The sequence below is a fragment of the Cryptotermes secundus genome, unplaced genomic scaffold (genome assembly GCF_002891405.2).
Source record: "Cryptotermes secundus unplaced genomic scaffold, Csec_1.0 scaffold790, whole genome shotgun sequence".
NCBI lineage: Eukaryota > Metazoa > Arthropoda > Insecta > Blattodea > Kalotermitidae > Cryptotermes > Cryptotermes secundus.
This window is the reverse complement of record NW_019744127.1, coordinates 49,061-70,434: the sequence shown is the minus strand read 5'-3', so window position 1 is coordinate 70,434 and position 21,374 is coordinate 49,061. Positions and strand designations below refer to the sequence as shown.

The following is a 21,374-nucleotide window of genomic DNA, read 5'->3' as shown; positions in this document are numbered from 1 at the left end:
TGGGTTTGGTGGGCATCATTAGTATACATGTTGAAAAGTGTGAGGAAAAGGATCGAACCTTGTGGCNGTCGTTATAATTATTGGGGGTGGCCTGCCTGCTCTCCCTGATGTATCCACCTCCAGAGTAGTGGATCCCTCCTCCAGCGCAGTGGCTCCGTCACCAGCAGAGTCGGTGTCCATTGTCGTCACCCTGAGAGGAGCAAAGTAGTTGCGGGTAGGCACCTCTTTGGTTTGGGTGTTGCCTGTGGCAGCCGCTGCCTTCTTTGAAGTCGGGGCGGACTCGGTTGTGCTCTGCCGTTTCCGCCTTCGGACCTCTTTGAAGTCTTCCTCTTGGGAGGGCTTCGTCTGGGTTTTTGTTGCCTCCGATGTTCTGGCTTTCACTAGGGACTTCAGATCGTTCAGTGTAACTGTGTAGGTTCCGTACAGAGCACTGAACAAAATCTTGCCCTTGAGAGCCTTGCAATAGCCCTCTCTGCTTTCTTCAGCGGCATTTATTATTGCCGCCCACTCAACACTTTCTCCAATTGTGGCTGGTGTGAAGCTGGCCACATCCTCAATATCACAAATGATTTTAAACAGTCTCCTGTAGTGTTCATCTGCTGCAGGATATTGCTTCACGTTTTCCTTGCACTCTGCCTGTAGTGAGGCTCTTTTCTCTGTCCAGAATGCATGGTAGCCAGGCACCGAGGCGCCCGCCATGTCTGGCACGGCACGGCACGACACGACACGACACAGGCCTCAACCAAAATCTGATAATTTTAACAACAAAGGATCAAAAATTTCAGAGCTACCAGCAATATAACTCCTTAATACTCTCCTTGAGCGTGAATCAGATTATGACGCATTTCTGCAACGCTCGCTATTCAGCTCCCTTTTCACCATCACGTGCGCTAACCAATCTCATTGCTTAGCAACGAGTAAACAGCGGTTGCTAGGGAACTTGTAAACACGGTGTCTGGCAACAGCAGTACCTATTACATAACCGTTTTCTATATAATTTCGAGAACAGCTGTGTTACTATTGGTTTCATGAGAACTCTGTGAAACATTCGAACTTAAGTAAGGCACGGAGTTTCGAGACCAGCTTTGCTACTTTTGGCTTCAAGAGAACTCTAGTAACAGTTCGGAACCCTTAAAAGAGAGGGATATTAGAGAACAGCTGTGCTACGACTGACTTCACTAAAATTCTTTAAACACTTCGGTCTCCACTAAAGAGAGGAAATTCCTAGAAAAGTTGGGCTATTATTAACTTCCCCAGAACTATGTAAACAGTTCGAACTCCCCAAAAGACAGGGAATTTCGCGACCAGCTGTGTTACTATTGACTTAACGGGAACCTCTAAACATTTCGGTCTCCAGAATATACAGTTCATTTCAACAGCAGCTGGGTAACCATTGGTTTCGCGAGAACTCTGTAAACAGTTCGGGCTCCATTAAAAAAAGGGAATTTGGAGACCAGCTGTTCTACTATTTGTGTCATGAGAACTCTGTAAACATTTCGAATTCCACTAAAGACAGGAAATTTCTAGACCACCTGAGTTATTATTTGCTTTACGAGAACTATGTAAACACTTTGTAATCCACTGAGAGAGAGAAATTCGAGAGCAGCTGGGTTATTGACTTCACCAGAACTCAATAAACAGTTCAGACTGCACAACAGACAGAGAATTTCGATACGAACTGTGCTGATATTCACTATCTATACAGTTCGGTTCCCACAATAGACATCGATTTCCAAGACCAGTTTTGCTATTCTTGTCTTCACGAAAACTCTATAAACAGTTCGGACCAGTTAAAAGACAGATAATTTCGAGACTAGCTTGTATTCTTGGCTTCATTATAGCTTCGTAAACAGTTGGAATTCCACTAGAGTCTGGGAATTTCGAGAATAGCTGGGCAGATATTGCCTTCATGAACTCTGTAAAGAGTTTGGGATCCACTACAGATAGGGAATTTCGGGACCACTCATCCTACAATCGACTTCAGGAAATCTCAGGAAACATGTCGTGCTACACTAAAGACAGTGTATTTCGAGACCACCTGTGCTAATATTGACTTCACGAGAACTGGCAAACACTTCGGACTTCACTAAACATGGAATCTCCAGACAAGTTGTACTCCTATTGGCTTCATGAATACTCTGTAAATAGTTCATACTCAATTAAGACAGGGAATATCGAAACCAGTTTTGATACTATTTGTGTCATTAGAACTCTGTAAACAGTTCGGTTTCAATTAAAGGCAGGTAACTTCGGGACCGACTATGGAATTATTGGCTTCATGAAATCTCTGTTAACAGTTCTGACTCCACTAAAGGCAAGGAATTTGAGACCAGCTGGGCAATTATTGACTTCACGAGAACTCCGTAAACAGTTCGGGATCCACTAAAGATAAGGAAATTCCATCCCAGGTGTGCTATTACTGGCTTGACGAGAACGATGTAATAGGTTAGGTATCTACTGTGCCAGAGAATTTTGAGACCACCTCTGTTACTATTAACTTCACGAGAACTCTGTTAACAGTTCGGACTCCACAACAGACATTGAATTTCAAGACCAGATGTGCTACTGTTTACTTCATGGAAACACTGTAGACAGTTCGGACTCCAAAATGACAGGGATTTTCGAGACAAGCTTTTCTAGTCTTTGCTTCACGAGAACTCAATATAAAATTCTGACCCCTTAAAGGCACGGAATTTTGAGATCATCTCTGCTACTATTGACTTCAGTAGAACTTTGTAAAAAGTTGGGACTCCACTAAAGAATTTTGAGACCAGCTGTGCTAATATAGACTTCACGAGAACACCGTAAATAGTTTGGGATCCACAAAATACAAGGGATAACGAAACCATCTTCAGGAGAACTCGGTAAAGAGTTTGGATTCCATTAAGACAAAGAATTTTGACACCAGCTTTGCTACTGTTTGCTTCACGAGAAGTCAGTAAATAGTTCGGAGTCCACTAAATTTATCGAATTTCGGGACCAGCTATGATAAAATCATCTTCACGAGAACTCTTGTAAGAGTTCGGTTTCAACTAAAGAGGGGAATTTCGAGACCAACTGTGTTACTATAGACTTCACGATACTTCTGTAAATAGTTTGTTCTCTACTAAAGATAGGGAATTTCGAGACCAGCTGAGCTATAATTGGCTTCACCAGAACTATGTAAAAGGTTCGTTATCCACTGTGACAGAGAATTTTGAGACGAGATTTGTTACTATCGACTTCACCAAAACATCTGTAAACAGTTCGGACTCCACAACAGACAAAGAGTTTAGAGACCAGCTGTGATACTATTGACTTCAAGGGAACACTGTAAACAGTTCGGACTCCACAATAATCAGTGAATTTCGAGACCTGCTTTGTTATTATTGGCTTCACGTGAACTCTTTAAACAGATCGGGTTCCTTAAAAGAGAGGGAATACCGCGACCCGCTTAGCTAATATTGGCTTCATGAATTTCTATAAATAGTTCGGACTCAAAAAAAGAGGAAACTTCGAGACCAGCTGTGCTACTATAGACTTTACGACAACTCTGTAAAGAGTTCGGCTTCCACAAAGACAGAGGACTTCGAGATAGCTGGGAAAATATTTTCTTGACGAGAACACTGCAACCCGTTCGAGCTCCACTAAACTTAGGGGATTTCGAGACATTATTTTCTATTATTGACCTCACGAGATCTAAGTAAATAGTTCCGTATCCTCTGTGACAGAGAATTTCGAGACCATCTGTGTTACTATTGAATTCACGAGAACTCTGTAAACAGTTCGGACCCCACAAGAGACAATGATTTTCGAGATCAACTCTGATATTATTGACTTCACGGGAACAAGGTAAACAGTTCGGTCTCCACCATAGACAGGTAATTTCTATAGCAACTTTTATATTATTGGTTTTAGGAGAACACTATATAAATAATTCGCCCCTTAAAAGACAAAGAATTTCAAAACCCGCTCGGCTAGTATTGACTTCACGAGGACTCTGTAAATAGTTCGGACTCCAAAAAAGACAGGGGATATCGAGACCACCTGGGATACTATTGGCTTCATGGGTACTCGGTAAAGAGTTTGAAATCCACTAAGACAGAGAATCTCTACACCAGCTGTGCTAGTAATGGTTTCACGAGAACTCTGTAAAGAGTTAGGTCTCCAAGTAAATCAGAGGATTTCGAGACCAGCTGAGCTAATATTGTCTTCATGAAAACATTGTAAACAGTTCGGAATCCAATAAGACAGAGAATTTCGAAATAATCTGGGCTACTATTGACTTCACGAGAATTCTGTAAAGAGTTTGGAATCCACTATGAGAGAGAATTTCGACACTAGATTTTCTAATATTGACTTCACGAGAACTCTGTAAACAGTTTGGACTCCACAACTGACAGAGAATTTCCAGACCACCTATGCTGCTATTGACTTCACAAGAACTAAATAAACATTTCGGACTCGGAATTGACAGGTAATTTCTTGACCACCTTTGTTAATATTGACTTCAAAGAACTCTATAAACAGGTAGATCTACATAAAAGTGATGGAATTTCGAGACAAACTGTGCAAGTATTGGCTACGGGATAATTATGTAAACAGTTCGGAATCCACTGAGACAGAGAATTTCGAGAACAGCTGAGTTACTATTGACTTCATAAGAACTATGTAAACAGTTCGGACTCCGCAAGAGACAGAGAATTTCGTGACCACTTATGGTACTTTTGACTCTGTAAAGAGGTCGGACTCCACAATAGACAGGGAATTTCGAGACAAGTTTTTATAATATTAGCTTCACGAGAATTCTATAAACATTTCGGAATCCTTAAAATAACAGGAAATTCGAGACAAACTGTGCTAGTATTAACATCAATAAACTCTGTAAACAATTGGGACTCCAATAAAGACAGCGAATTTCGAAACCAACTGTGCTACTATAGACTTCACTAGAACTCTGTAAATTTTTCAGACTGCACACAAGACAAATGATAATGAGATCATCTGGGCTAATATTGGCTTCACGAGAAATCGAAAAAGAATTTGGTTTCCACTAAGACAGTGAATTTCGACTCCAGCTTTGTTATTATTGGCTTCACGACAACTCTGTAAACTGTTCGGCCTCCACAGCAGACAGAATATTTGGATGCCAGCTGTGCTACTATTGACTTCACGAGAACTCTGTAAACCGTTCGAACATCACTAAAGATCATTCGGGTTCCACAATAGACATGGAATTTCGAGACAATCTGTTCTAATATTGGCTTCATGAGAAATTTGTAAATAATTCGGACTCCAAAAAGAAAGGGATTTAAGAGCCCAACTGTTTTATTATTAACTTCACTAGATCTCTTTAAACACTTCGAACTCCACTAAAGCCAAGGAATTTCGAGAACAGCTGGGCAACTATTGGCCACTCTAGAAATCTGTAAATAGTTCGGGCTCCACTAAACAAAAGGAATTTGGAGACCAGCTGTGCTAGTATTGGCTTCATGAGAACTCAATCAACATTTCGGACCCCTTAAAAGACAGGGAATTTCGAGATCAGCTGTGCTACTATTGACTTCAGCATAGCTCCACTAAAGACACAGAATTTCGAGACTATAGACTTCACGAGAACTCAATAAACAGTTTGGACACCACAAAAACAGAGTATATCTAGACCAACTCTGCTACTTCTGACTTCAGGATAACTCAGTATACAGCTGGGACTCCACTGGAGTCAGGGAATTTCGAGACAAGCTGTGCTAGTATTGGCTTCATATGTAATCTGTAAACAGTATATACTCAATTAAAAATAGGGAATATAGAGACCAGGTGTGCTATTATTAGCTTCATGAATATTCTTTAAACAGTACGGTCTCATAAATGATATAATGATACAAATTCCGTCCCAAGTGCAAACAATATATTATGTGTCCTTGATCTTGCTCCTCTACACTATATGTTTCGGCCTCAGACTGCCATCATCAGGTGTATAACACTCACGTTGCTGTCACACTGTACCCAGCCCAAAATTTAATATTTAAAACATTTTCCTTGTTATTATCAGAACCTACTTCGTTGATATCTGTCTGGTTTGTAGATTATTTTACACACGTTAATTTTGACGTTCCTGTAGTAGCACTATAAAATCTTTAGTTGTAATTTTAAAATCCTTTATGATTTTTCTCTAAATTTTAAATTTAAAATTGTTAGGGTTACTCGCCCTATGTCTAAAGTGCTGCAGCGGCTAGTTCTTATTTCCACACTGTATATGTGTTATCTGTAATATATAAATATATTCGTATTATTATCTTATGTACGTAATGTTTTCTTACGTGTTTATATTGTTATTTGTACTTACCCTCTCTAGTCAATATAAAACAAAGTGAGCTATATTTACATATAGTACAAAAGAAGTGAGAAAAGTTACAAAACTTTTCAAAGACACACAGATAAAAGTAGCATTCCGCACACGAAACATAATAGAAAATATACTCACACAAAAACCACAATTAGATAAGTACAATAAAAGTGGCATATACCAAATGAAATGTGTAGCGTGCCCTTTGAAATACATTGGACAAACAGGCAGAACATTTAACACTAGATATAAAGAACATATACATGATATCAGGAATAATGATAGCAATTCCGGGTACTCAAATCACATACTAAATACAGGACATGCATACGGAACAATAAGAGAGGTAATGGAAGTTGTTACAACGGGAAAGAAGGGCAGACATTTGAATATATTAGAGAAATATAATATATATAAAATAAGTAAGAAAAGCCTACACATGAATGATACACACATAGAAAAACAATCCCATATTTCAAACGATACACGAAATCTACACAGACTAACAGTACCTCTCTCCCCCCACTACCCATCCACCTTAAACTCACCAACATAAAACTCAGCACACAGTACATCTGACAGCACACGTAGTAAAGAATAACGGCGGCAGCACACAGGAAGACTACACAGGGTAAATACAAATAACAATATAAACACATAAGAAAACATTACGTACACAAGATAATAATACGAATATATTTATATATTAGAGATAACACCTATACAGTGTGGAAACAAGAACTAGCCGCTGCAGCACTTTAGACATAGGGCGAGTAACCCTAACACTTTTAAATTTAAAATTTAGAGGAAAATTATAACGGATTTTAAAATTATAACTAAAGATTTTATAGATATAGGATATTCTATAGATATAGGAACGTCAAAATTAACGTGTGTAAAATAATCTACAAACCAGACAAATTATAACGAAGTAGATGTTGATAATAACAAAGAAAATGTTTTAAATGTTAAATTTTGGGCTGAGTGCAGTGTGACAGCAACGTGAGTGGTATACACCTGATGATGGTAGTCTGAGGCCGAAACATGTAGTATAGAGGAGCAAGATCAAGGACACAATATATATTGTTTGCACTTGGGAGGGAATTTGTATCATTATATCATTTATCGTATGGAGTGCAACAGGATGCTTAAATATAATATTGTACGGTCTCAATTAAGGACAGGGAATTTGGAGAACAGCTGTGCTACTTTTAACTACACGAGAACTCTGTAAACAGTTTGTTCCTCACTACAGACAGGGAAATTCGAGATCATCTGGAAACTAATGGCTTCACGAGAACTCTGTAAACAGTTCGGACTCCACTAAAGAAAGGGAATTTGGAAACCAGCTGGGCCATTATTAATATCACGAGAACTCTGTAAAGAAATCGATCCTTACTTTAATACAGGGCATTTCAATAGCAGCTGTGCTACTATTGGTTTCATGAGAACTATGTAAAGATTTCAAACTCAATTAAAGGCAGGGAATTTCGAGACAACTCAATTAAAGGCAGGGAATTTCGAGACAAACTGTGTTATTATGGACTTTAGGAAAACTCTGTAAACAGTTAGGACTCCACAACAGAGAGAAAATTTCGAGACCATCTTTGCTAATGTTGACTCACGGGAACTCTGTATACAGTCCGGACTCCACAGTATACAGGGAATTTTGAGAGCAGCTTCTCTACGACTAGCTTCACGAAGCCTCAATGAACAGTTAGGACCCGATAAAAGACAGGGAATTTCGAAACCAGCTGTCATATTATTTACTTCAGGAAAGCTCTGTAAACATTTGGGAATCCACTAAAGACACGATATTTCGAGACCTGCTGTGCTACTATAGACTTCACGAGAACTAAGTAGACAGTTCGGACTCTACAAAAGACAGGGGTATCGAGACCAGCCTTGCGACTATTGACTTCAGGATAACTCTGTATACACTTGGGATTCCACTAAAATCAGTGAACTTCGAGACAAACTTGGCAATTATTGGCTTCACGAGAACTCTGTAATCAGTTCGGACTCCATTAAAAAAGGGGAAATTCGGGACGAACTCTGCTAATATTTACTTCAAGGAAACTCGGTAAAAGCTTCGAACTTTATTAAAACAATGAATTTCGAGACAAGTGGTGCTAGTATTGGCTTCATGTGTACTCTGTAAACAGTTCATACTCAATTAAAGGTATGAAATATCAAGACCAGCCGTGCTATTATTGGTTTCATGAAAACTCTGCAAACAGATCGGTCTCAATTAAGGACAGAAATTTCGAGACCAGCTGTGCTAGTATTGACTACACAAGAACTCTGTAAACAGTTCGTTCTCCACTACAGACAAGGATATTCGAGAGCAGCTGAGCAACTATTATCTTCACGAGAACTCTGTAAATATTTCGGACTGTACCAAAGAAAGGGAATTTCGAGACCAGCTGGGCTACTATTGACTTCACGAGAACTCTCTTAACAGATCGATCTTCACTCTAGAACATGGAATTTCTAGACCAGGTGTGCTATTATTGGTTTCATGAAATCTATGTAAAGAGTTCGAACTCAATTAAAGCAGGGTTTTCCGAGACCAACTGGGTGACTATTGACTTTACGAAATCTCTGTAAACATTTCGGACTCCACAATAGACAGAGAATTTCGAGACCACCTGTCCTACAATCGACTCACCTGAACTCTGTATATAGTCCGGACTCCACAATATACAGGGAATTTCGAGATCAGCTTTGCTACTAAAAGCTTTACGAGGACTCTGTTAACAGTTCGAACACAATAAAAGGCAGGGACTTTCGAGACAAGCTGTGATCTTATTTTCGTCACTAGAACTCTGTAAAGAGTTCGGACTCCACTAAAGAAAGTTAATTTCGAGACCAGCTGTGCTATTATTCGTTTCAAGAGAACTCGGTCAAATGTTCGGTATCCACTAAGACAGAGAATTTCCAGACCATTTGGGCTACTGCTAACTCATGAGAACTCTGTAAACATTTCGGAAACTACAACAAACAGAGAATTTCGAGACCACCTGTGCTACTATTGACTTCATGAGAAATCGTAAACAGTTCGGAATCTACTAAAGAAAGGGAGTTTCGAGACCAACTGTGCTATTATAGGTTTCAAGATAACTCTGTTAAGTTTTAGGTATCCACTAAGACAGCGAATTTCGAGACCAGTTGTACTACTATTGACTCCACGAGAATTCTGTTTAGAGTTCCTTCTCCAAAAAACAGAGAGGATTTTGAGACCAGCTGTGCTACAATTGACTTCAAGGTAATCCTTTTAAATTTCGGACCCCACAATAGACAGGGAATTTCGACAGAACCTCTGCTACTATTTTCTTCACGAGAACTCTACAAACATTTCGGACCTCATAAAAGACAGGGAATTACGAGACCAGCATGGCTATTATTGGCTTCATGATTATCTGTAAAAAGTTCGGAATGAAATAAAGACAGGAAATTTCAAGACCAGCTATATGCTTCTGTTGGCTTCATGAGAGCCCTCTAAACAGTTGGGACTCTACGGAAGACAGGGAATTTCTAGACCAGCTCTCCTACTATAGACTTCACGAGAACTCTGCAAAGAGTTCGGACTACTCCAAAGTCGGAGTGTATCGGATAATCTGGGCTATTATTGGCTTCAAGACAACTCGGTAAAAAATTCGGAATCCACAAAGACAGAGAATTTCGACACCAGCATTGATAGTATTGGCTTCACGTGAACTCTGTAAGCAGTTTGGACTCCACAGCAGACAGAGGATTTCGATACAATCTTGATAATATTGGCTTCACGAGAACTCTATAAACATTTCGGACTCCAGTAAAGACAAGGAATTTCGAGATTAATTGTTCTACTATAGACTTGACGAGAAGTTAATAAGATTTTTTGATTCCACAAAACAGTGAATTTCGAGATCATCTATGCTAATATTGGCTTCAAGGGTTCTCTGTAGGCAGTTTGAAATCCACTAAGACAGAGTTTTGACACCTGCTTTATTACTATTGGATTCACGAGATCTTTGTGAAGAGTACGGACTTCACAAAAGACAGGGGGTTTCGAGACCAGCTGGGCTGATATTGGCTTTAAGGATAATTCAGTAAACAGTTCGGAATCCATTATGAGAGAATCTCTTGACAACCTGGACTACTATTCACTTCACGAGAACTCTGTATACAGTTAGGACTCCACAAGAGACAGAGAATTTCGAGACCAGCTCTGCTTCTATTGATTTCACGAGATCTCTATAGTCAGTTCAGCCCCCTTAAAAGGCAGGGAATTTCCAGACGAGCTGGACAAATATTGGCTTCATGAGAACTCTGTTTTCAGTTCCGACTCCACAAAGGAAAGGAATTTCGAGACCCCATGTGCTTCTATTCGCTTCATGAGAACTCTGTAAAGAGTTCGGCTCAATTAAAGACAAGGAATTTCGAGCCCAGTTGTGCTAGTATAGACTTCATTAGAACTCTATAAACAATTCATATTCCATTAAAACAGGGAATTTCGAGGCCAGGTTGTCTAATATAGACTTCATGAATCCTTTGTAAACATTTCGGACTCCACTAAAACAGGCAATTCGAGATCAGCTGTGTTACTATCGACTTCACGAGAACATTGTAAACAGTTCAGGGTCCACAAAGACAGGTAAATTGTAGACAAGCTGTTCTATTATGTGCCACAAGAGAACTCTGTATATAATACGGAATCCACAAAACAGAGATCTTCAGAACAAGGTCGGGTATTATTGTCTTCTCTGAACTCTGTAAACAGCTAGAATTCCACAGTAGACATGGAATTTCGAGACCAGCTTTGCTAATATTAGCTTCATGAGAACTCAATATACAGTTCGGACTCAAATAAAGACAGGAAATTAGAGAACAGCTGTGTTAATATTGGCTTCATTTGAGCTGTGTAAACAATTCGAGCTCCACTAAAGGAAGTGATTTTCGAGACCCGCTGTGATACTGTAGACTTCACGAGAACTTGTTAAGATTTCGTACCCAACAGAAGACACTGGATTTCGAGAGCCACTGGGCTAATATTAGCATCACGAGTACTCTGTAAACAATTTGAAATCCACTAAGACAGCGAATTTCGACACCAGCTTTGCTACTATTGGCTTCACGAGTACTTTATTAACAGTTCGGACTCCACTAAAAACACGGTATTTCGAGAACAACTAGGCAAACATTGGCTTAACCAGACCTCGGTAAACAGTTCGGCTCCAATAAAGTTAGGGAATTTCAAGACCAACTTTGCTACGATTGGCTTCACGAGTACTATGTTAAAGGTTCGGGATCCACTGAGACAGAAAATATCGAGACCAGCTGAGTTATTATTGACTTCATAAGAGACAACGAATTTCGAAACACTCTGTGCTAATATTGACTTCACGGGAACTCTGTACACAGTTCGGACTCCACAAGAGGCAAGGATTTTCGAGACCAGCTTTGCCATTTTTCGCTTCACGAGAACGTTAGGAACTGTTCCGACCACTTAAAAGACAGAGAATTTCGAGACTAACTGCGTTAATATTGACTTCAGGAGTGCTTTGTAAACAGATGGGACTTCACTAAAGACAGCCTATTTCGAGGCCAGCTGTGCTACTATAGACTTTACGAGAACTCTATATAAATTTCGGTCCCCTTAAAAGACAGGGAATTTGGAGAAGATTTGGACTAAAGTTGGTTTCATGCGAAATCTGTTTAAAGTTCGCACTGAACTAGAGGGAGGGAATTTCGAGACCCGATGTGCTCTATTAGTTTCGTGAGAAATCTCTAAAGAGTTCGGAATCAATTAAAGGCAGGGAAGTTCGAGACAAGCTGTGCTATTATAGACTTCACGAGAAGTCTGTAAACAGTTCGGACTGCAATAAAACTAGGGAATTTGGAGGCCAGCTTGGCTAAAATTGACTTCACCAATCTCTGTAAACATTTCGGACTCCACTAAATTCAGGGAATTTAGAGTCCACCTGTGCTACTATTGACTTCATCAGAACTCTCTAAACAGTTCGAGCTAAACTAAAACTTAGAATTTAGAGATCAGCTTCACTACTATTGGTTTCACGAAAACTCCATAAAGGGTTCGGTTCCATTAGAAGATAGGAATTTCGAGAACAACCGGGGCTACCATTGGCTTCATGAAACTCTGTAAAGAGTTCGGACTCCACTAAAGGCAGGGAATTTCGAGACCAACTGTTCTACTATTGGCTTCACGAGAACTATATAGACAGTTCGAAATACAGTGAGACAGAGAACTTTGAGACCAACTGGGTTACAGTTGTCTTCACGGGAACTTTGTGAACTGTTCGCACTCCACAAGAGAGGGAATATCGAGGCCAACTTTGCTACTATTGATATCACTAGAACCCTATAAACAGTTCCATCGCCTTGAAAGACAAGGAATTTCGAGACCAGCTGTGCTACTATTAAATTCAGAATTGCTCTGTAACCACTTGGGACTCCACTAAAGACTGTGAAATTCGAGACTAGCTGGGCAACTACTGGCTTCACAAGAAATGTGTAAAGAGGTCGTACTCCACTAAATATAGGTAATTTCGGTACCATCTATGCTAATATCAACTTCACGAAATCTCTGTAAACAGGTCGGACTCCAATAAATGCAGGGAATTTCGAGGCCAGATGTGCTACTATTAATTTCACGAGAACTCGTAAACACATGGGTCTCCACAAAAGTAGGAAATTTCGAGACAAGCTGTGTTATTATTGGCTTCATGTGTACACTGCGTAGAGTTCATACTCAATTAAAGAAAGGGAATTTCGAGACCAGCTGTGCTACGATTGATTTCACGGGAACTCGGTAAAAAGTTCGGTATCGACTAAGACAGATAATTTCGAGAGCAGTTGGGCTAATATTGATATTACGAGAACACTGTAAACCGTTAGAACTCCACAAATGACAGCTAATTTTCATAGCAGCTCTGCTACGTACTATTGGCTTAACGGAACTCTAATAATAATTCGGACCCCTTAAGAGACAAGGAATTAAGAGATCAGCTGGACTATTATTGGCTTCATGAAATCTGTGTAAATGGTTCGGACTCAAATAAAGAGAGGGGATTTCGAGACCAGCATTACTACAATTGGTTTCATGAGAACTCTGTAAACAGTTGGCACTATAATAAAAACAAGGAATTTCGAGACCAGCTCTGCTTCAATACACTTCACGAGAAATCTGTAATGAGTTCGGCCTCCACAAGAGACAGCGAATTTCGAGAACATCTGAGCCACTTTTGACTTCACGGAAACTCTCTAAACATTTCGTAGTCCAAAATAAACAGTAAATTTCGACAGAAACTGGGCAACTATTGGTTTCAGAAGACCTCGGTAAACAGTTCGGACTCCACTAAAATGCGAATTCGGAGACCAGCTGTGCTACTCTTGGTTTAACGAGAACTCTGTAAACAGTTCGGTATCCACTAAGACAGAGAATTTCGAGACCACTAGGACTACTATTGACCTCACGAGAACTTTGAAACAGTTCGGACTCCACAAAAGACAGAGAATTTTGAGACAAGATGTGCTAGTATTGACTTCACGGCAACTATGTTAACAGTTCGGTCTTGAAAATATATAGGGAATTTCGAGACTAGCTTTGCTACTATTGTCTTCACGAGAACTCTATAAACAGCTCGGACCTCTTAAAATCCAGGGAATTACGAGACCAGCTGGGCTACTATTGGCTTCATGAAAACTGTGTAAATATTTCAGACTGAAATAAAACAGGGAATTTCGAGACCAGCTGTGCAACTATTGGCTTCGTGAGAGCTCTGTAAAATGTTGTGTCTCCACTAAATAGCGGGATTTTTGAGACCAGCTTTGCTGATAAGAGAGTCTTCACTCAAACAACATCAGCGTGTTTGGAGTTTGGATTGATCATTGAGTAAGGAGTAAGCCCAATGAGTAAGAATTTGTCTGTTCGACAAAATTCGTAATTTAAAGTGAAATTTGGATTGTGAATTCTTTTTGTGTCTTGGGCAACATTGCTTGTGGATTCAGTGCGGGCAGTGAGTTGTGTCTCAATATCTTGTAGTCTTAAATGTCAATACTCGGCTGGGTTGTTGAATCTGAAAGTGTCAAGCCAGAGATGGCTGGCATCCCTGTGCCGGGGTACCAGGCATTCTGGGCCGAAAAACGTGCCGCTCTACAGGCCGAATTTAAAGAAATTATAAAGGAGTACCCCGATGCCGAAACCAAATACAGGCGCTTATTCGACGTCTTGTGCATCATTGAGGACGTGGCCGGCTTCACAACTACTGCGATTGGAGAAAGTGCAGAATGGGCGGCAATAGTCACGACCGCCGACGACAATAAGATTAATTACTGCAAGGCCCTCTCCGGCAAGAAACAGTTCAGTGCAGTCTATGGAAACTATACAGTTACGCTGAACGAGCTGAGGTCCCTGGTTAGGCCAGCACATCAGGCACAAAAATTCCAGCCCGGAAGGAATGCTTCAAGGAAGTCCGGAGGCGGAAACGACAAAGTACCGCTGAAACAGCACCGACTCCAAAAAAACCAAAGGCAGCCGTCGAAAACAACCCCAAATCAGAGGTTGCCATCAAGAACTACTTCGCCCCCCTCAGGGAAGCAACAATGTTAACGGATACCTTTGGTGCAGGGGCCACTAAGCTGGAGGAGGAAATCACAGGTAAAGCCGGCAGCCCCCCCCCCAATAATTCTAACTTCCACAGTGAACCTCATTCCCTTGCAGAAGAAACTGAAAATATGGTCAAAGGCGAGTATGAGTTCCGCAGTACCAGAAACGGGACCAGAGTCCTCACAAAAAGCATGGCGGATTTTGAAGACGTCAAGTCCCATCTATCAAACAACAAAATTTCCTATTTTACCTTCTTTCCAAAGTCCCTAAAACACATAAAGGCTGTAATCCGTCACCTCTCTCATAATACCCCTGCGTAGGATATATCTGATGGACTGGTGACCCTGGGATTTGAAGTGGTTAGCGTCAAACAGAAGACAACCACCTGCGGGTCGCCTTCAGAAGAAAGGATAGCAAGAACCCTTCCACTCTTCCTTATCACTAGGGCTCGGATTTCTATGACATGTCATATTTTTATCCTGGCATCTTTTCACATGTATAATTAAATATAAAGGCATTTCTGACTCTTGTGAACATGAAAATGCGGTTTTATTGGTCATATAAATGCATATTTGAACCATATTTTAGCTTTAGGTCATATTTGGGCCCGAAGTGATATAAAATCATATTTTTGGTCATATTTAGGCGAGTTTCACTTACTGCTCAGAAATATATTTGCAAGTATTGGCAACGATGTTATTTGGAACTTCATTTCATAGAAATATTTGGCCTTGTGTAAGGGGATTTGAAGGAATACCCTACAGTGTGAAGGGTAACGGTTCTTGACCTGGCGTAGAATCAACCACTTTGAAAAGAGAAATTACCACCTCTGCCTCTGTCTGTCTGTCTGTCTGTCTATCTGTCTGTATCTCTTTTTCTCCTCCGCTGCAGTGATACCTGAAGTCCAGTTTGTTTCTTTCATATTGGTGAAAAATTTTTCCATCCACAAAGCGGTAAATTTCTACCATCTCCCCGAAACCCGTCCAATACAGTACTGTATTCGTAACTTTAGTTGTTCAGTATAGTTTCAAGACGTCTAAAGTTAAGTGCTCTAATAGCGTGAAGTTGCGTGGTTTTATTAAAGAGTTTGGTCACATATATTTCAGTACTGACGGAGATATTTTATTTTGCAAAATGTGTGAAGTGAAAGTTACGGCAGACAAACGTTTTACGGTGCAACAACACTGCAATACAGCTAAACATAGAGGCTGTGTAAACAAAGAAATTACCACGGAAAGTAGACAGCGATTGTTGTTTGATAAGTCATCCTCCAGTTCACCGAAATCAGGAAATGCCTCCGAGTTTTCGAAGGATCTTTGTACTATGATGGTTTCATCAAATATTCCATTACATAAAGTAGATACACCTAGTTTTCGAAACTTCCTCGAAAAATATACAACTCATCCCATTCCGACCGAATCCAGATTAAGAAAGAACTATCTTATTTCCTGCTACGATGTTGCCATTAATAAAATAAGAAACTGTGTCGGAAAAAATAAAATATGGGTGTCTATCGACGAAACTACAGATGTAAGTCGTAGATTTGTAGCGAATGTTGTTGTTGGTATACTGAAAAATGACCAGCCTCGAGATATATTCCTATATTCTGTCATATTTTAGGTCATATTTTGCCATTTTTAGATAAATGCATGCATGTTTTCAAAGTTTTTAGGTCATAGAAATCCGAGCCCTACTTATCACGCTACCCCGGACGGCAAAATCGCAAGAAATTTTCCATCTTCCAAGCCTTTAACACATTTCCATTCGGATTAAGGCATATTGAGTACAGAGTGACCTTACGCAATGTCACAACTGCCAACAGTTTGGCCACGTCTGGGACAATTGCAAACAACCTCCCCGTTGCATGTGGTGCGGAGGTGGCCACCTGCACAAAGAGTGTGCAGAGATGAAGAACGCTGCCTCCACTCCGGCCTGATGCAATTGCGAATTGAAGGAAGGAGAGAAGCCCAATCCCGCCAAATATCGGGGATGCAGACAAGCGAAGGAGGAGCTGCAGAGGAAAAACTTGCAGAGGGCACCCAAATCCACAACGGGAAGATTGTTCTCAACAAATATCGTTTCCCCTGGAATCTCCTTCGCGGCGGGGCTCCGAGACAACCCATTACAGGTACAGCGGTCTCAGACTCGTCAAACACCCGTGGCATTTCCACCAGCAGCCACGAAACCGAGCTTCCCTGTCGCTGTACAGGAACAACATACTGGTCAATCAGTTCAGGCTCCTAATGTAAACAGTCAATCTCTCGACAATATGTTGAGAGTAGTGACTGTAGTACAGCAAATTATGACAGAGGTCAGTGGTGCAGTGTCCGAGGAAGACAAAATAATGGCCATAACTAAAATCGTTCTAAACTTAATGAAACAAAATGGCCACTAGAGTTCATAGGCCCCTCAAAGTCATAGCATTTAATGCGAACGGCATTGGGAGGCAGCGCTATGAGCTCAGTAAACAACTGCAAGACCTACACGTAGATGTGGCCCTGTTCTCAGAGACACATCTGAAACCTCATGAGACGTTCTTTATTCCAAATTACCACTTTTACAGAATCGACCGCCACTCGGGCAGAAAGGGCGGAACTGCCGTTGCAGTAAGAAAAGGCATTCCCCATAACCATGTAGACCTACCACCCCTTGTTTCAGTAGAAGCGACAGGGGTCTGCGTACCAATTGGTAATAGCGAAATGCTGCTTGCAGCTGTTCATAAATCTCCAAGCAAAGCCTGGATTGATGCTGACATCACTGAGCTCTTAAGCTTCAGACGAAAGTCTATTTTGGCAGGTGATTTGAATGTTAAGAACCCGTTTTGTAATAGCAGAGTTTCAAACCTCTTAGGTCTGAAATTAATGGATTTATTTGATATGAGTTATTTCTAAATCTCATCACCGCAGTGCCCCACTCATTATTCCCCTGCGGGAAATGGTGAAGTGCCTGACATTGTGGTTCACAAAAATATCAGATTGTCAGAAGTCATCGTCTCTGATATTGTGGATTCAGATAACCTACCAATTTTATTCCACATACTGGATCACGTTAAGATTAGGAACCTTTCGGAACCTATTGAGAAATTAACAGATTAGAAGCGGTATCAAAGCCTCGCCTCTGAATTAATATCACCTAAACTAGGAATTAATTCGGGGGTAGAAGCCGATAAAGAGGCACGCGACCTTGCAGCCTCTATTGCTTTGGCTTATAGGTTGTCGACAATTAAAGTTACTGTTTCGGATATAAACAACGATTTACCTGGTCTAGATCGTTTGGTAAAACTTAAGCAGAGGCTACGAAACTGTGGCAGAGAAACCAGGGATTCAGCCTGTAAAACGGCAGTAAATTTAGTCACCAAATCAAGCAGACGAATGACCCGAAAAAAGACACTTGAACGGCGGGAAACAAAACTAAATATCGCTGAAGTCACACCTCAGGGTATATGGCCCATTGCGAAGTCTTTTTCAAAAGAGATGGACCAAGGGAGCCAACTGCTTTTCATGGTTCTTCTGGCCTTAAATTTCACCCTTCTGATAAAACCAACGCAATTGCAGACAGTTTGGAAATTCAGTTCGCCCCGCATGATCTGTGCGACGATAACTGTGAAGGCGGGTGGAGGCTAGAATACAGGCTCTGCTAGAAAACGTAGACGAAATCCCCCCTCAAAGTATGAGGCATTGTGACATACAGAAATTTATAAAATCTCTAAAATAAAAAAGGCCTGCGGAATTGACGGCATCACAAATGAATGCTTCAGGCACCTTCCAAGGAGACCACTGATTGATTTAACCCATTTATTTTAACATTGCTTTCGGCTTTCTCATTTTCCAAGTATTTGGAAGGAAGCAAAAGTAATAACTTTACCCAAACCCGGTAAAGACCCGAAATTTCCTCAAAATTCAGCCTCCTGTCCACGACAGAAAAATTATCCGAAAAAGCATATTTGAATTTCCTCCAAAATCATATTGAAGAAACAGGCCTGCTCAACGCAAGCAAGTTTGGTCTTCGTGCACGTCACATGACGACATTGCAATGATTGAGGTTGGCGGACCACATGACCCTCAATTTCAACAATAAAATGTTTATGGTTGCGGTTTTCTTGGACATCGAAAAAGCCTTTGATACCACGTGGCACTCAGGATTGCTGTATAAGTTATCAAAATTGGAACTCTCAAAGAGTTTGAGCAAACTTATTGATTTCTTTCTCTGTAAACGTAAATTCAGGGTCTCGGTTGAAGGCGAAATGTCAACGCCAAGGGAAATGCAAGCAGGGGTGCCACAAGGTTCTGTTCTTTCTCCTACGCTTTATAATTTGTATATAAATGATGCCCTCCAAACCGATGGTGTTCAGCTGGCCCTTTTCGGACGAAACCTCTCTGTATGTGACAGATTGCAAGGAGGTTCTTATTGTTAGAAAATTCCAGCGCTGTCTCAGCTCAATGGAGAAATGGTGTGAACGCTGGAATATAAAGATAAATGAAGATAAGACTCAGGGGGTCCACTTTTCTCGTTGCCGTCGACCGCCTGAGTGTTGTCTTACTGTAAATGGAAGAAATATTCAGTTTGTAAATAGTGCAAAATATCTATGTGTAATCTTCGTTAAGAGAGTTACATGGAGATTACACATATAAATGATTGAAGCCAAGGCCTTCAGAACATTCATTAGAGTATATTCCCTATTCAAAATTGAGCGATTGAGTGCTAATATTAAACTGACCCTCCATAAAGCTCTTATTAGATCCGTAACGAATTATGCTAGTCCCGCCTGGGAGTTTCAGGCAGACACCCATCTAGTGAAATTGCAGGGCCTGCAAAACAAGGTTCTCCTCACGATTGGCAATTTTCCAAGGCGCACACCGGTCCGCGATTTGCACATGGCATTCAAAATCCCGTACGTATATGATTTTATAACAAAATTATGCAGGCAACAAGCAGAAATCATACAAAATCATGATAATGAGAATGTTCGCAACATCAGACAAGGCGAAGCCTGCCACAGAAAGTATAATAGGCTAAAACTTGGCGTGGTCAGGCTTACGAACGTTCAAGTGACTAGTCTACCGTGGTAGCTAATAATACTAGAAAAAAGCATAATCCGTTGTACCTAACATGGATTAACAGAGGCCTTGTATATATTGTATATTGAAGTAAGGAATATGTGTGTATATGTAAATTTACGTAAATACAAACAGTGGTCTTTATAGTACAGACTGACTGACAAATGACAGACCCGGCATCTCCTCAGAGAGGGCGCTCCACATAGACAAGAGAGTAAATTTCATTCAAAAGGAATATCTGGTCATGAGTCCCTGCTGGGGCTCGAAACAAAGACAGACAATCTGACTGACCGTCAGTTGCAACATGACTGACCTGACCTGACTTGACCAGCTGAGCTAATATAGACTTCACGAGAAGACTGTAAAGATTTCGGACTCCACAAAGACAGGGGATTTCGAGACCATCTGGGCTAATATTGGCTTCACGAATATAATGTAAATGGTATCAAATCCACTAAGACAGAGAATTTCGACACCAGCATTGCTACTATTGGTTTCAAGAGAATTCTATAAAGGGTTCGGAAACTTTAGAAGACTAGGAAATTGGAGAACAACCGGGGCTAACATTGGCTTCATGAAACTCTGTAAAGAATTCGGACTCCACTAAAGGCAGAGAATTCCGAGACAAACTGTGCTAGTATTGGTTTCACGAGAACTATATAAACAGTTCTGAATCCACTGAGAAAAATTCGTGACAAGCTGGGTTATTATTGACTTCCCGGGAAATCTGTAAACAGCTCGGACTCAAAAATAGACAAGGAATATTGAGACCAACTTTGCTACTATTGGCATCACTGGAATTCTATAAACAGCACGGTCCCCTTAAAAGACAGGAAATTTCGAGACCAGCTGTGCTACTATTGACTATAGAATTGCTCTGTAAACAGTTGGTACTCCACTAAAGACTGGGAACTTCGAGACCAGATGGGCAATACTTGGCTTCACAAGAATTCTGTAAAGAGGTCGTACTCCACTAAAGATAGGGAATTTCGGGAACAGCTATGTTATATCAACTTCACGAGAACTCTGTAAACAGGTCGGACTCCAATAAAGCATGGAAATTCGAGGCCAGATGTGCTACTATTGGATTCATGAAAACTCTGTAAACAGATTGGACTCCACTAAAAAAAGAAAATTTCAAGACCACCTGGGCTACAATTGTCTTCACGAGAACTAAGTATATAAGTCTGAATTCAATGAGACAGAGAATTTCAAGACCAGACGATTTACTATTGACTTCACGAGAACTCTGTAAATTGTTCGGACTCCACAAGACAGAGAATTTCGAGACCAGCTATGTTAATATTGGCTTAACGGGATCTCTATATACAGTTCCGACTCGAGAAAAGGCAGGGAATTTCGAGACTAGCTTTGCTAGTAT

General features: G+C 40.6%; 1 protein-coding gene across 1 annotated transcript in view; it reads right to left on the bottom strand.

Moving 5' to 3' along the window:
- LOC111874531 overlaps nt 1-810 on the bottom strand; it is a 154,487-nt gene extending 153,677 nt beyond the window's left edge. The window contains exon 1 of the mRNA XM_023870105.2: nt 84-810. Within this exon, the coding sequence (XP_023725873.1) occupies nt 84-699 (616 nt within the window). The 5' untranslated portion in view covers nt 700-810. The remainder of the gene's footprint in view (nt 1-83) is intronic.
- Nucleotides 811-21,374: the final 20,564 nt, after the last annotated feature.